The following is a 14,605-nucleotide window of genomic DNA, read 5'->3' on the forward strand; positions in this document are numbered from 1 at the left end:
GCAACAGCCGGAGCTGCGCTGATCTGAAGCAAGGAGCCAGGTGTTTCTTCCAGGTCTCCCATGCAGGTGCAGGGGCCCAAGCAGTTGGGTCATCTTCTACTGCTATCCCAGGCCACAGCAGAGAGCTGGACTGGAAGAGGAGTAACCGGGACTAGAACCGGCACCCATACAGGATGCCGGCACCACAGGTGGAGGATTAACCTAGTGTGCCACAGCGCCGGCCCCAGGGGGCAGTATTTAAAATAAATATGTGTACTGGGAGGATGGTACATGCAGATGTTAGAAAGATAAAAATATGAATTATATTAGCCCTTTGTTATGTTTTTATATTTGATGATGTCATCAAACTAATTTCCTGTTTGATGTATCTTGGTAGAAGACACTGTCTCATTTTCTACTGTGGAAGCTGAGAGGCTCACATACACAAATACTTGACAATCTTTGATGACAAAATGTCAGAGCAACACAAGACTTTTCAGTCAGCTGGACACTCCCACTAGATTTTGATTCTGGTGTAAGTAAACAGTAAGTATTTTGAGCCAACCCAGTTTTCAGGAGGATTACTGCCAGCAGTATACACCATTCTCTAGGTCGTCTTGAAATCAGAACTCAGCTATGATTTTGGTCATCTCGATTTCCTTGGTTTCTATCTGTTGTTGGGAACCTGTTTCTCCAGTCTGTCCAATTCTATGAACTACCCGATATTCTGCCAATAAACTTTTTTCTGCTTAAGGTAATCAAAATTGCTTTTTGTTATCTGCAGCCAAGACTCCTTATTGGTATACTTCAAGGAAATGCATTCTCTACCTATTATCCTATTTCCATTATCCTACTATTCTATCTCCATTACCCTATATCAGATCACTATTTGCTTTCCTCAATCACACATAATCTGAATTCAGAGGTGAATAGCATATGATGGCTTCCCTTCTAAATCAGATGTTAAGTCCGATTGTAAATGATGATCACTGATATGCCTTTAAAACTGTATTAAAATAAGCAACAATCAGTCAACCAACTATGATCCTAAGAGTAATTTACCATTAAATTTTATATATATTATTAGGAGTAAGAACGAGTCCTCTGACAAACCTGGAAGTCATCCAAAGTTATAATATGCATGCTATTTCAAACCCACAGCCAGGATCTATGAAAATGAAAAATGTCTGTGACAAAAATACAAGGATGGATATAATTATATCTTCCAGATACAATGCACTTGGTATATTATTGTTTAGTTTATGGAATTTTCAAGTATTTTCAAGTTATATAAGTGTTAATTTTATACTGGTCTATATAGAGAGTTAATTAATATGGTACTACCAATTATAAATAAATTTATCTCTAGTATTCTGAGAATAAACAAATGATTACAAGCATTTTAGCTGTTCCTCCAAACAGTCATTTGTTCATTTATTAACACGAGGCAATAACATGATGCTAGAAAACATGCAACAATTATACAATACATATTACAAAACCTCTGTCCACCAGACGTGGTGAATGCAACAACCTTCCACCCATCCTTAGTGCATCATTAGTTTCACAAGTAGAACAGGAAGGGAAATAGTGAATTTTATGCTATTCAGCACCTTTAGTAAAGTCAAAAGACTCTATATATCTCCATATATCAAAAACATTTGCATCTGTTATCACCAAACATGTAAAGTCACTTTGCTTCATTTTCAATGTGAATTATTTTATTTACACTACTCTTGAATTCAATAAATTTTAACATTTAAAAAGTAAATTCATAAAAGATTTTCATAAATTTCAACATTTACTTATTATGTACATAAAAGGAAGTCCATGACAAAAGTTAAAGAAATATAGTCAGAAAGTTCAAGCAACATTACCAAATTTAGCAAAATTCCAACCAAATCAAGGCAGAGGGCATTCAGACATTCAAAAATCTTTATATGCAGCCAGTATGAACATGAAAAGTTCCAGTAGTAAAAGTCAATGAGAAATAATGTTGAAATCACCAGTAGAAAATATACTTTAATAGGCATGACATATATTTAACAGAACAGTAATGACTATAGAAAACTTTTATGACATCATATATGAACTACCTGGTTTGATCATATGATAAAGTTTACTTTAGGACTAAAGGAGTTGATTTCAAAAAATATAGTTTAGCAGCCATAATTTAATTTCCAGTTAAAATGCAGTAAAATGTTAAAAGTAAAATTTATAACTAACTGAACAATATCCCAATACTAGAAAATTTAAAATCCCATGCTATTCTAGCAACAATGGCAAATATGATGTCATCTGACACATAGAGTGTGGAAAGCCAATAATAAACAATCAGACATATATAGGGGTTTAAAGTTTCACTGAAAAACTTAGGTAGCAAAATATATGAAAAAGTAATAGAAAAGTAAAAAGATAAAATTAAAAAAATATTGCACAGCCACATTACCTAGAAAGTAAAGTTGACGTTTAAAAAGCTCTAAACATGGATGATATAAATTATCTTCCATATAAAAAGGTATAAATATTTCTTAGAACTTCATATCTACATTTTAATATAATACATTATTTGAATCATTGTTGAATGAGGTAATTGTCAAGTCTCTAATAATATTTTTATTCTATTGGAAATATTTGAGGGCAGCCACCAGGAAGAATTTTTCCAAAAATATTTCTGAATCCAGAACAGCTATATGTGCAGCCCTCCCAATAAGTGAGTCAGCTGTATTAGGCAATGCATTGATGACATTATAGCGAACCAAATTACAGTCCTTGCTTTGCAGAACTGGGCGAAGCAAATTGTGAATCATTTCTGAATATATCTGTCCTATGGAATAAACAGGAAAAAGGAAAATTAGTTCATATGAGTAACTGAAAAAAATTTTATGTCAACTTTTATATTATTTATAAAATAGTTACATTTTTCTAAAAGTATGATATTTTTAAAAAGGTTTCACTTTTCTTCAGCTATAATTTTTGAGACTTTCTTATAGAAAAGATGAATAATCATATGATTTATCAGGCCAAGTAAAAACAGCACATTTATTATACTCTATTCTTGTCGAGTTGATAGTTTCAACTCAAGGCAAGACATACAATAAAGTAAATAAATTTTCTTCCACATAAAGTTACTTATAGCTTATTAAATAATTATGAAAATAAGCTGGCTAGTGTGAGACATTAAAAAGTCTACAGCAAGTACTTTAACAGTGTTTGTATGGCAGTCAACATTTACAAATTATTTTGAGAAAGAATAGAACTTCCTAAATAAGAACAATGTGAATTTGGCTCTACTCAAAGAACAAACAAGATTCATTCTATAGTCAGAAGATTTATTTAATATATGGGTCTGCTTTTAATTCAAAAATGTCATTCTTACAATGACTTTAATGAGTTGATGGTAAGCTTAAAAGATAAAGACTAGATTTACATACATAGAAATGTACAAGCTGCCTGATAAGGGGCAAAATATTGTTTACAATGCTTATGCACAACTCTTATCACTAAAAGATGGTTTAACCTACCCACGGAATGTGTGAATTTTAGCAAGGGAGACATTAAATTTCAGAGGAGAGGTAGGATGCAGCTCTGATGAAATGATAAGAAGGCAACAATACATGGAAGTACAGTCAGAGAGCTTGCGAGTTTCTCAAAAGATATCGCACAAGTTAGTAAACAATACTTTTCATTCCCACCTCTTTTCTTGCTTTTCATTGTGAATCAAGTTGGATTTCTGGTTCCATGCTATTTAAAAAATATATTTACACAGGAATAAGTCCAAATAAATCTTCATTAGACTCCCTCTGTCCCCAGAGTCACTGAATCTTATTATTAAAACAAAAGACACTTATCTAGTTTTAGCTATTGATTTGAAAGGTTAAGACTTTTCTGAATTTTTCCCTAAGTGGACTCTAGCTTGCTGAGAGAGAAAGGAAACAAAATGTACCGTAGAGTTATTAATATCCAGCGTGTAGAAAAGGAAATAAAAAGAGAGGGGAGGGTGAGAGAAAGGAGAAGGTAAGTTGATAAGAAAAGTTTGGGGAAAAGCTAATTTACAGGTATAACTTAATTTACTTCCTTACCTGACTGTTTGTCCTTTAATGCTGTCTTACACATTTCAATGCGGGCAGAGTGGTAAGGAACATAGCGATCCTGTAGAGATCCCACCAGCACAACATTTTTGAAATAATGAAGCCCTATGAACAGAAAAATAATGAATCATAATGCAACAATTAACTAGATTTAATACAGCTTACTACTATCACACTAAATGATCAAAATATAAATTTCTCCAGCAGTACTATTTGTGACTCCATATTTCTGATGAACTCTTTCTCCAAATTTCTCTATGTTCCCTACAAACCTTACCTTCACTGTATGTTGTCTTTGTGTTAGTATGAGATATGTGCACTGCAAGCAAACATTGTGGTATGGTGGTGTAGAGGTAGGGAAGAAATTAAATATGGTGGACTAAGGTTCTTTTTGAAGTATTTCATGACATTCTTACCTGCCAAATACATGTATCCATGTATTTTTCAATATTTAGGAATTTTTCCAAAGAAATATGTAAGTTCTTATTATTTTTATTTTTTAGTAAACTGGGTGAATTGATTTTAGGACTTTAGGGTACTTTATTAAATGATTTAAGTACTGAAATCATGTTCTTTATCTTTTTAGTATCACTAACATTCTAACTTTATTATTGGCTCAGACTAGATGTATACAAAATTTTATGTCATTATTAAATGACATACAACTAATGGTAATATATTAGACCTGGGGTGTATAGTATGTGAAATTTTGTCCTGGAATGGTCCAGGGTAAAATTTTGGTATTTATGCTTAGTGAAATTCAAATTCTTAGAGATAGACCAGTTTTGGGAACTACTGTGGATCCTTAATGGTAGTCCTTTGTTGATGCTCTTCTTCCCTACAACTCAAGTATTCTTCAAGAGAACAGTATGGTCTAACACAGTAAGGTGACACTGTATGATAGACATAAGGCCAAAAATCACAACATCCTATTCTTTGTTTTCTAAGAGAAAACACCATTTTTTGGGGTGTGCGTGTGTGTGTAATGATCTGAATATATACAATTCTAGGGATATAAGTGTAACAATCAGATATTTATTATAGGAATTAAACAGCTGCATACACAGAACATTTCATGTATTAAGAAAAACAATTTTTCTCTTTATTCTACCATTTCATGAACAAAATTTGCTCCAGTTTTGGCAACAATTAGCACACCAATGTCTTCATCATCATTAGCACTACTTTGAGAATCATCCATGTATCTAAGAATATTAGGTCTTCAAATTAGTGTACATTTACCACTGAATAACCTTAAGTCTCATCATGGTGTACTTGGGCATGTACAACTATTAAGAGGTCTGATTTCCAGATTCTAACCTACATATGAACCCTTTTCCAAAAATGACTTGTCTTTCCTACTTTACAAGACAAAGGTATTTATTTCACCAATCTATTTTAGATCTTATCAAGGTATATGGCCCTAGGGTGTAAAAGCAAAGTATGAAGTCTTAACTTCATCTCACAAAAAGTAAGCTTGAGTTGACGGATCATTTAGCAATGAGAAATGAATTTTCCAATTAGATTTTATGACACACACTCTCCATGAATTAACTGAACAAGCTTCATCTGTAACTTCAATAGAATGAACTGAGTTTCTATATTTTTATGAAAATACAACTAAAGCATATGTGTGTGTTTGTGCGTGTGTATGTATCTCAGCCAAAATGCCAGAAAAAATATATATATTTCAGCCAAAATGCCAGAAAATAATCTTTGGAACTATTTAAACTTATAGTATATTTTTTGGGTGTCATATTAAAATTATACAAGGGGGTACAGACTTTTTCAAAATTCTTTTAAGGGGTAAACAAGCAAAGGACGTAAAAATCACTCTCTGTAATCTTCACTTGTATCCAAACTGTTTCATCACTGTACTTTTTGAATCTTCGTATTCACGTGTATCCAACTTGTTTTAGGCACTGTACTTTTTGGATCCTGAATATGACGCCATTTCTGAAATTTTATTCCAAGCTGCACTGAACCAGTTATACAACATCAGCACAACTGGCTTTTTTATTTATCTAAAAGCTGTATGCTGATGTTCTCCATAAAGGGCTCCCATACTGCATAACTCCAGGGGTGCTATTCATGAATAAAACTCCTTGGAGCCGTGTACCTCATGGCCTGTGGAAGCATGCTCAACAAGTTCATTTTTATACTTCTTATTTCTCCTCAAACCATCGTCACCTTCTTCCTACTTTTCACTCTTAAGAGGCAGAGAGAGACAGAGAATGAGAGAAATGAGTGAGAGCACAAGTGCTTCCGTCTCCTGGTACACCGAGCAAATGCTCACAATGAGTGGGTCTGGGCTGGGCCTAAGGTGGGGAGCCGGAATGCAATCCAGGTCTCCCACACGGTTGGCAGGAACGCAGTCATTTGAGCGATTACCACTGACTCCAAGAGTAGCAGGGAGCTGGAGTCAGGAGCTGGAGCTGAGCATCAAACCCAGGCACTCTGATGTGGATGTAGGCATCTGAACCACTAGGCTACAAGTCTACTCCCTTTATAGCTCATTCTTATCAGTATACAGAAAACTACAATATCATTTCTTAAAACATAAAAAACAATCAATGAACATGTCCCAAGATCTTATATTCTACTTCTTGGCACTACTTTATGGTAAAATTCACCAGGAGTTCTATATATGTTTGTTGTCTCTTTTTTTCTTTCCTTCTACTGAACCTACTCCACAAAGTCTTTCTTCCTCATTATTCTGGAGAAATGTCTCTAATCAATGGCCTAAAAATCTACTGCTGTATTCTCAGGCCTCATCTTATTTCACCAAGTTTTAGTTCTGTTAGATAGCCTAAATTTGCATACAAATGTTTATTTTGAGCCAGCATGTCTTCTCCAAACAAATGAAAATAAAGCACTGAGAGATCACCGTGTATTAGTGATTCTGTCCGCAACTAGAAAAAACTCTGCCCCTCATTTGTGAGGGACAATTTTTGGACAGAGGATATAAATATACCTTGTTTCTAGGTGTTTGTGATACTCCTCTCTTTTGTTAAACCCATCTATTCTACTTTCAACTATCACTTTTATATGTGATTCCCAAATTTGAATTTCTGGCCTGCTTTGTTGGCCAGATAATTTGATATGAAACTTTGCGAAATGTTAACATTCACCATTTCTAATGCCAAATCCTATTTTCCAAATTTTGCTTGCTACCCTGACTTATATTTTTAAGCTTATCCTTATTCTAGTAAAATAAGAAATATTCATCTTTAATTTCTCTGCAGTTCCCTCCTGTCTAGTAGGTCATCAAGTTTTGCTTTCTCCATTATGTAACATCTTTCTTCCCACTCTCACTACTAGGTCGGTCACTTTGTCTTCATATTAATATCACTGCAATTCTCCACTTACTAGGTTCACTAATTCTAATTTGTCTACTGACAATTTTATATTTCATGTGGTATTCAGGTGCTTCCTTTTAATAAAAGGATGGCAACTTTTAGAAAAATTCATATCCATTATAAAATATAAGTCTGCAATATTTCTGGGAGGATAAAAAGAGTGACCTATCTTTGATTTGCTCCAGTTAAAAGTGATCAGAGTGGTTTTTTTTTGTTGTTGTTGTTAAGATTTATTTATTTATTTGAAAGAGCTAGAGAGAGAGAGAGAGAGAGAGGTATCTTCCATCCACTGGTTGACTTCCCAAATGGTCACAATGACCAGGGCTGGACCAGGCCAGGAGCTTTCTCTGGGTCTGCCATGTGGGTATAGGGGCCCAAGGACTTAAGCCATCCCCGCCGCTGCTTTCCCAGGAGCATCAGCAGGGAGTTGGATTGGAAATGGAGCAGCCGGTACTGATATGGGATACTGGCATTGCAGGCAGTGGCTTTACCTTCTACACCATAATGCAAGCCCTTGTCAGTGTGTTTTTTAACTAATATAAAGTGCATGCTTTTCCTTAAAACCAAACAATATTGGCTCCCAAGTATTTACAGACTAATGCTCACTCAAATTAATTAAGTAGTCTGTAACTTCAAATTCTAACTTCCAGTGGTAGAGAGCTTATTCAACCAGAGACAGACTAATTGAGAGGAAAGAAAACAGTGTGCTAAGGGTCACTTGACTATTTCATGGTTACAGTGCTTAAAGTATTCCTGTTAACATTATATTTCAGCATAGTCTTGTAACTAATGCTAATGAACATCAACATAAATTAATCAGCAGGTAAAAGGAGAAAAAGTTTCTATGGTGTACAGAGCTGAGTGGGACCAGAATTCGATCCCCTCAGCATTCTCAAATGACTGAGTTGAGAAGTTTCCAGACAAGTCCTCTCCTGCTGGGGAAGAACCTGGTTGGTTTATCTCACAATAAATTCTATTGTGCTTTCAAAATACAGTAATTTGTTATGAATGCCTGCCTTAATGTGAAAAATTGGGCTGTGGATGAGTGTCATGTAACTGTACACTTCCCTAATCCATTCTTGTGTCATCTTTCTCATTTTAGAATCCAAGCATTTTTATTGTTTCTTTTTACCTAATGAAAAAAAAAATGTGTTTTAAAGTATTCCCTCCCCCTTGATCACCTTCTCTTGCCTACACCCTTCATTTGCCAATGACACAGCTAATGGTTGCATGTATCATTCCAAACTCCTTTATAGGAACACAGAAGACTTAATTTGAAGACATATAAATGGGATTATATTATTTATACATAAATTACTTTGTGTCTTGCTTTTTAAATATTTAAGGGACGGCTCTTCTACAAATATATGTACCCCATTTTTTAACGTATCTCCATATCTCCATAATTACATTTTAGTATATTTCCTATTTCTCTACTAATGGATATTTAGATCCATTGCTTTTTTTTTTTTTTTTATTTTTTTTTTATTTTTGACAGGCAGAGTGGACAGTGAGAGAGAGAGACAGAGAGAGAAAGGTCTTCCTTTGCCGTTGGTTCACCCTCCAATGGCCGCCGCTGCAGCCGGCGCACCGCGCTGATCCGATGGCAGGAGCCAGGATCCAGGTGCTTTTCCTGGTCTCCCATGGGGTGCAGGGCCCAAGCACCTGGGCCATCCTCCACTGCACTCCCTGGCCATAGCAGAGAGCTGGCCTGGAAGAGGGGCAACCGGGACAGAATCCGGCGCCCCGACCGGGACTAGAACCCGGTGTGCCGGCGCCGCAAGGTGGAGGATTAGCCTATTGAGCCACGGCGCCGGCCTGATCCATTGCTTTTCAATGGAGAGGGGACATAAAAACAAAACAGAAGCACTACAATGAAAAGCCCTTACCTAAATCTGTGTGAAATTTTTGTAGGAAAAATTCCTAGAGTGTAACTGCTTAGCTTAGCTCATTCTTAAAATTCTCATAAATGGGAGCCAGTGCTGTGTCGCATAGGTTAGGCCTCTGCCTGCAGTGCTGGCATCCCATATAGGCACTGGTTCGAGTCCTGCTGCTGCACTTCTGAGCCAGCTCCTTGCTAATGTGCCTGAGAAAGCAGCAGAAGATTGTTCAAGTCCTTGAGTCCCTGCACCCACATGGGAGACTCAGAGGAAGCTCCTGGCTCCTGGCGTCAGCCTGGTCCAGCCCCAGCCATCTAGGAAGTGAACCAGCAAATGGAAGATCTCCCTCTCCCTCCCTCTTTCTCTCTGTATCTCTTTCAAATAAATAAATAAATCTTAAAGAAAAATTCTCAAAAATGTACCCTCCAAAAAGGTCACATAATTTCCCCTTCTGCCATTAGCAGATAAACATATCTGTTTTCCCATTTACTCTTCCATATTGGATATCATCTTTTTAATTTCTATCAACCTAACTGGCAAAATGTCTAAATTATAACTCTAATGTGCATTTCTTTGATTATAAATAAAGTTTTAGAAACTATGTTTATTGCTTTCTGTATATTTTTTTTCTGGTCACTTCTTTTTTTTTAAATATTATATTTTTTTAGTTTTATTTTTTATTTTTGACAGGCAGAGTGGACAGTGAGAGAGAGAAAGAGACAGAGAGAAAGGTCTTCCTTTGCTGTTGGTTCACCCTCCAATGGCCGCCGCGGCCGGTGCGCTGCAGCCGGCACACCGCGCTGATCTGAAGGCAGGAGCCAGGTGCTTCTCCTGGTCTCCCATGGGGTGCAGGGCCCAAGGACCTGGGCCATCCTCCACTGCACTCCCTGGCCACAGCAGAGAGCTGGCCTGGAAGAAAGGCAACCGGGACAGAATCCGGCGCCCCGACCGGGACTAGAACCCGGTGTGCCGGTGCCGCAAGGCGAAGGATTAGCCTATTGAGCCACAGTGCCGGCCTTCTGGTCACTTCTTTATCTTTAATCTACTTTTTTCTGTTGGGTTGTGTTATGTAGCAGGGACAGTACCACACATAAAACTAACACACAAAGAACGTGATGTCACCTTCAACTATGCTCTATAAATCATGCATTTGTCAGATTACATGATCTGTTTCTTCATAAATTCTCCACTGATCAAGATTTTAACAAGCTTTATTTCTACAGTTTATACTATGAGAATAATAGATACTACATCTTTCCAGGTAAAGTCACATTCATATAGTCTTCAAGCTAGCAGCTCTTTGCAGAGATCCTGAATGCTTCTCCAGAGAAAGGACACTGAAATTGGGAACTGCTGCTTTATTCGGAGGTCCTAGAGGGAAGTATCTGGACCTCCTCAGGTTCAGGCAGCTCAGCTGAACTATGCAAAATCAAGACTAACTAGATGATAAAATTTCTAAGATATTCTTTCACTTTCAGATACCATGATGATGAAATAAACTGAATAAAAATTTCTCATACTGACATAACATACACTATAATGTCTAATTTCTAAACATAACTCTTAAATCACATATTTTAAAAATGTATTTTATACTTAGTAATCAATCTTTTAAAAATTTCTTTTTTTTGTATCCTTTTTTTTTTTTTTTTTGACAGGCAGAGTGGACAGTGAAAGACAGAGAAAGGTCTTCCTGTGCTGTTGGTTCACCCTCCAATGGCCGCTGAGGCCGGCACACTGCGCTGATCCGATGGCAGGAGCCAGGTGCTTCTCCTGGTCTCCCATGGGGTGCAGGGCTCAAGTACTTGGGCCATCCTCTACTGCATTCCCGGGTCACAGCAGAGAGCTGGCCTGGAAGAGGGGCAACCGGGACAGAATCCAGCGCCCCGACCAGGACTAGAACCTGGTGTGCCAGCGCCACAGGAGGAGGATTAGCCTATTGAGCCGGGAACCGGCCTTTAAAAATTTCTCAACCAAAATGTATCAATACCAGCATTGTTCTTTTCACACAGTTTTACTTTTTATATTAGCTAAAGGCCAATATAGTTGCATATGGCCCATTTTGAATCTTTTGGTTTCAACTTCTTATCTAGCAGTATTGGCTAGAAAGGACAGAAACTCAAAATGAAGTATGGCCAATTGGTTAATCTTCCGCCTGCGGTGCTGGCATCCTATATGGGCGCCGGATTCTGTCCCGGTTGCTCCTCTTCCAGTCCAGCTCTCTGTTGTGGCCCAGGAGGTCAGTGGAGGATGGCCCAAGTGCTTGGGCCCCTGTACCCGCATGGGAGACCTGGAAGAAGCACCTGGCTCCTGGCTTCGGATCGGTGCAGAGCGCTGGCCGTAGCGGCCATTTGTGGGGTGAACCAACGCAAGGAAGACCTTTCTGTCTCTCTCACTATCTATAACTCTGTCAAATAAACAAAAGAAAAAAAAATGAAGCATGGCAGGCCCCAGAGTTGCAATGCTGGCAGCAATTACAGCAGTACCTCATCTGAGCTGAAGTCCAGCTAATAAAAATGTCAAACGGCTTTATTTTGGGAGTCATTCTCTGTATCCACCTTGATTCCGCCTGCTCAAACACAGCCCAGTTCACTGGACAGAGTGTTAATATTTTACTCAGCCCCTGAGGTGATATTTAAAATTACCTTTAAATTGTAGAAGTTACAAGATTTCCCCATCTACAGAATTAGAAGGGTTAGCTGGAAATAGTTTTAATCACTTTACTTTTCAAGATACCAAGAAAAGGATTAAAATAAATCTTTGATGTTTCTCTGGCTGATATAATAACATCATTTATGTACAAATACCTGAGTAACAACTTTTATCCTTGGTATTCTTGACACTTTGGCCATTAATTTTTTCTGAAATTTTACTGAGTTTTATAGCAATTCATGCTGTCATTTTATGGTTACTCTCTGGAACTGGTTAAAGCAGTGGTTCTAAACATGATGAACACGATCCAAATGTAAGAAGACATTTTTGTTCATCACAACAAGAAGTGGGAAACCAGAAAGGTATGGTTTGCTATGTTGGCACAGGATGGATAGAGGTCATAGATGCTGCAAAATATCCTACAGTGGCACATGACAATTCCTGACAACAAAAGAACTATACATTCCAGAATGCCATTAGTGCTAAGAGTGAACAAATCTTGTACTTTCTGACATACTCTAAACAATATTATTCTTATTTTTAGCAATTTCTTTTAAATACATTCAAAAGAATTTACCTCCAAAATAATTAGCTGATTCTAATTATCTTTCAGAATTAAAATATAAGTATTATTTATAAATAAGTATTTTTATAAATCAAGTGACATCTATTATGAAACATTTCTGTAACTGGAAAAAAGATTATCTTGAATGGTACTAACACAGTAGGAGATGTCTTTAATTGTTATACTTTATTTGTCAAAATTCATCTACTGATAAAGAGATTTTATGCAGATGTTTTTAGGAAAATCTTAAAACAAGGATATTTTGTTTTTAAAATTTCAATAATGAATATATTACGGCCATTTCTGTGCCCTAATTAAGGAATGTAAGTGTTGCCATGATCTCTCTCTATACTCTAGTAACGTCTTGTCTACTTCAACACTGGTGTTACCTAATCTATATATATCACACATTTTGCCTGCTGTGTCACTCTGGCTACTTCATTTTCTTTTTCCCTTGATAGTCAACACTGAGATGCTAGTATACTAGTATTTTTACATTGTACACAATACTTATATATTCTATCAGAAATCTGATGAATGCCATAGGGTGTTTTGGTCAAAAGTTGCAATAAAATTTTAATGAATATTTAAATCATGTCTTATTCAAAAAAGGGGTAATTTTCTTTTAAAAGTAACATTTCTGAAACCTTTAACCAGATTTATTTTGTTCACAAAAAATACTAAAAATTTAATGATTTTGGGCTGTAAAAGCATAGAACATATATGATAGGGAATATACTTAATAATCAGTTATTAAGGGATAAAGAATAATATTCATCCAGTAGTGAGAACTGTAGAAGGGATAACTATTAATAGTTTAATTTCTAACATTTTCAAAAAATGCTTGATAGTCCTGGAAATGGAAGATAGAAAAATATGGTAAAGCCACTATGGAAGACAGTATGGAGATACCTATTCCACTACTTGGAATTTACCCAAGGGAAACGAAATCAGTAAATAAGAGAGTTATCTGTACCCCAATGTTTACTGCAGCTCAATTCACAATAGCTAAGGCATAGAATCAATCTATGTGCCTGTCAACTGAAGACTGGATAAAGAAATTATGAGATATGTACACTATGGAATACTATGCAGTGGTTAAAAAAATGAAATCCAGTCATTTGCACCAAAATGGATGAATCTGGAAAACATCATACTTAGTGAAGTAAGCCAGTTCCAAAAGGGACAAATACCATATGTTCTCCCTGATCTGTGAGATCTAATAGAAATCTGTAAAAGTAAAATTGACACTTCCAGAAAGGATGACTAGAGCTGCCCTTGTATTTACTGTCAAGGAACAGTTTTATTTTTTCTTCATAATATTTGTTGAACTTTTTACTTAACATAGTTAATCATATGTATATAAAGTCAATTGAGGCTGGATCTCATTAAAAATAAGAGTGAGAATAAGAGAGGAAGGAGGAAGTTTGTAAATGGAAAGCTGTATAGTTCTACATACATTACTACAGACTTACTTCTAAGGGTACAGATTAAAAACTTGCCAAGGGACCCCAAATCCCATTAAGCTGGGTGGTAAAAATGCCATCTTAAGTGTTAAAGTGAACACATAGATAGGATCAAGTGTTAAAGTGATCACATAAATAGATCAAGTGTCTGGTAATAATAATAGATAGAATGAAAGGAGAGAATGTTCCAACATGGAAAGCAGTCCACACAACAGACTCATAGAACGATAATCACTTTAAGTAGCATTCTGACCTTTAAGGCATCCTAGTCTGGCTGAAAAGCCCATGAGAGCATTTCAGGCATGGAAAGCCAATACACTGTGGCAAAAAATGTTCTACATGAAGGATCTCTGTGAGTGAGACCCCAGTGGAAAGAAGTGGCCATCACAGAAGGATGTACTTTTCTTTAAAGGGAGGAGAGGACTTCTACTTTGTTTATGGCTGTGTCTAAATACTGACAGTTTGTGGATTCAAAAGGCTTCCATAGGCTAGGAAGGTCATGTCAAGAGCCTCAGGAGGTCAGGGACGTCAAACATAAGAGTGTTAATTGTTAAATTAACAACAGGAGTCACTGTGCACTAACTTCCCATGCAGGACTTCTGTCCTTAATGAG

The 14,605-nt window shown here is 36.6% G+C and overlaps 1 protein-coding gene across 17 annotated transcripts in view; it reads right to left on the bottom strand.

Annotated features, from left to right (window-relative positions):
* Window positions 1-1,379: 1,379 nt before the first annotated feature.
* FAM135A (family with sequence similarity 135 member A) overlaps window positions 1,380-14,605 on the bottom strand; it is a 125,822-nt gene continuing 112,596 nt past the window's right edge. For 16 of the 17 annotated variants that reach the window (XM_070073900.1, XM_070073902.1, XM_008263090.4 and 13 more), the window contains 2 exons: window positions 4,062-4,175; window positions 1,380-2,806 (listed from right to left, as the gene is read on the bottom strand). In XM_070073900.1, the coding sequence (XP_069930001.1) occupies window positions 2,601-2,806; window positions 4,062-4,175 (320 nt within the window). In that variant the 3' untranslated portion in view covers window positions 1,380-2,600. Of the gene's footprint in view, window positions 2,807-3,574; window positions 3,724-4,061; window positions 4,176-14,605 lie in introns of those variants that run through there. The other variant, XM_051855523.2, reaches the window with a different exon arrangement.

This window comes from Oryctolagus cuniculus, chromosome 5 (assembly GCF_964237555.1).
Source record: "Oryctolagus cuniculus chromosome 5, mOryCun1.1, whole genome shotgun sequence".
Classification (NCBI taxonomy): domain Eukaryota; kingdom Metazoa; phylum Chordata; class Mammalia; order Lagomorpha; family Leporidae; genus Oryctolagus; species Oryctolagus cuniculus.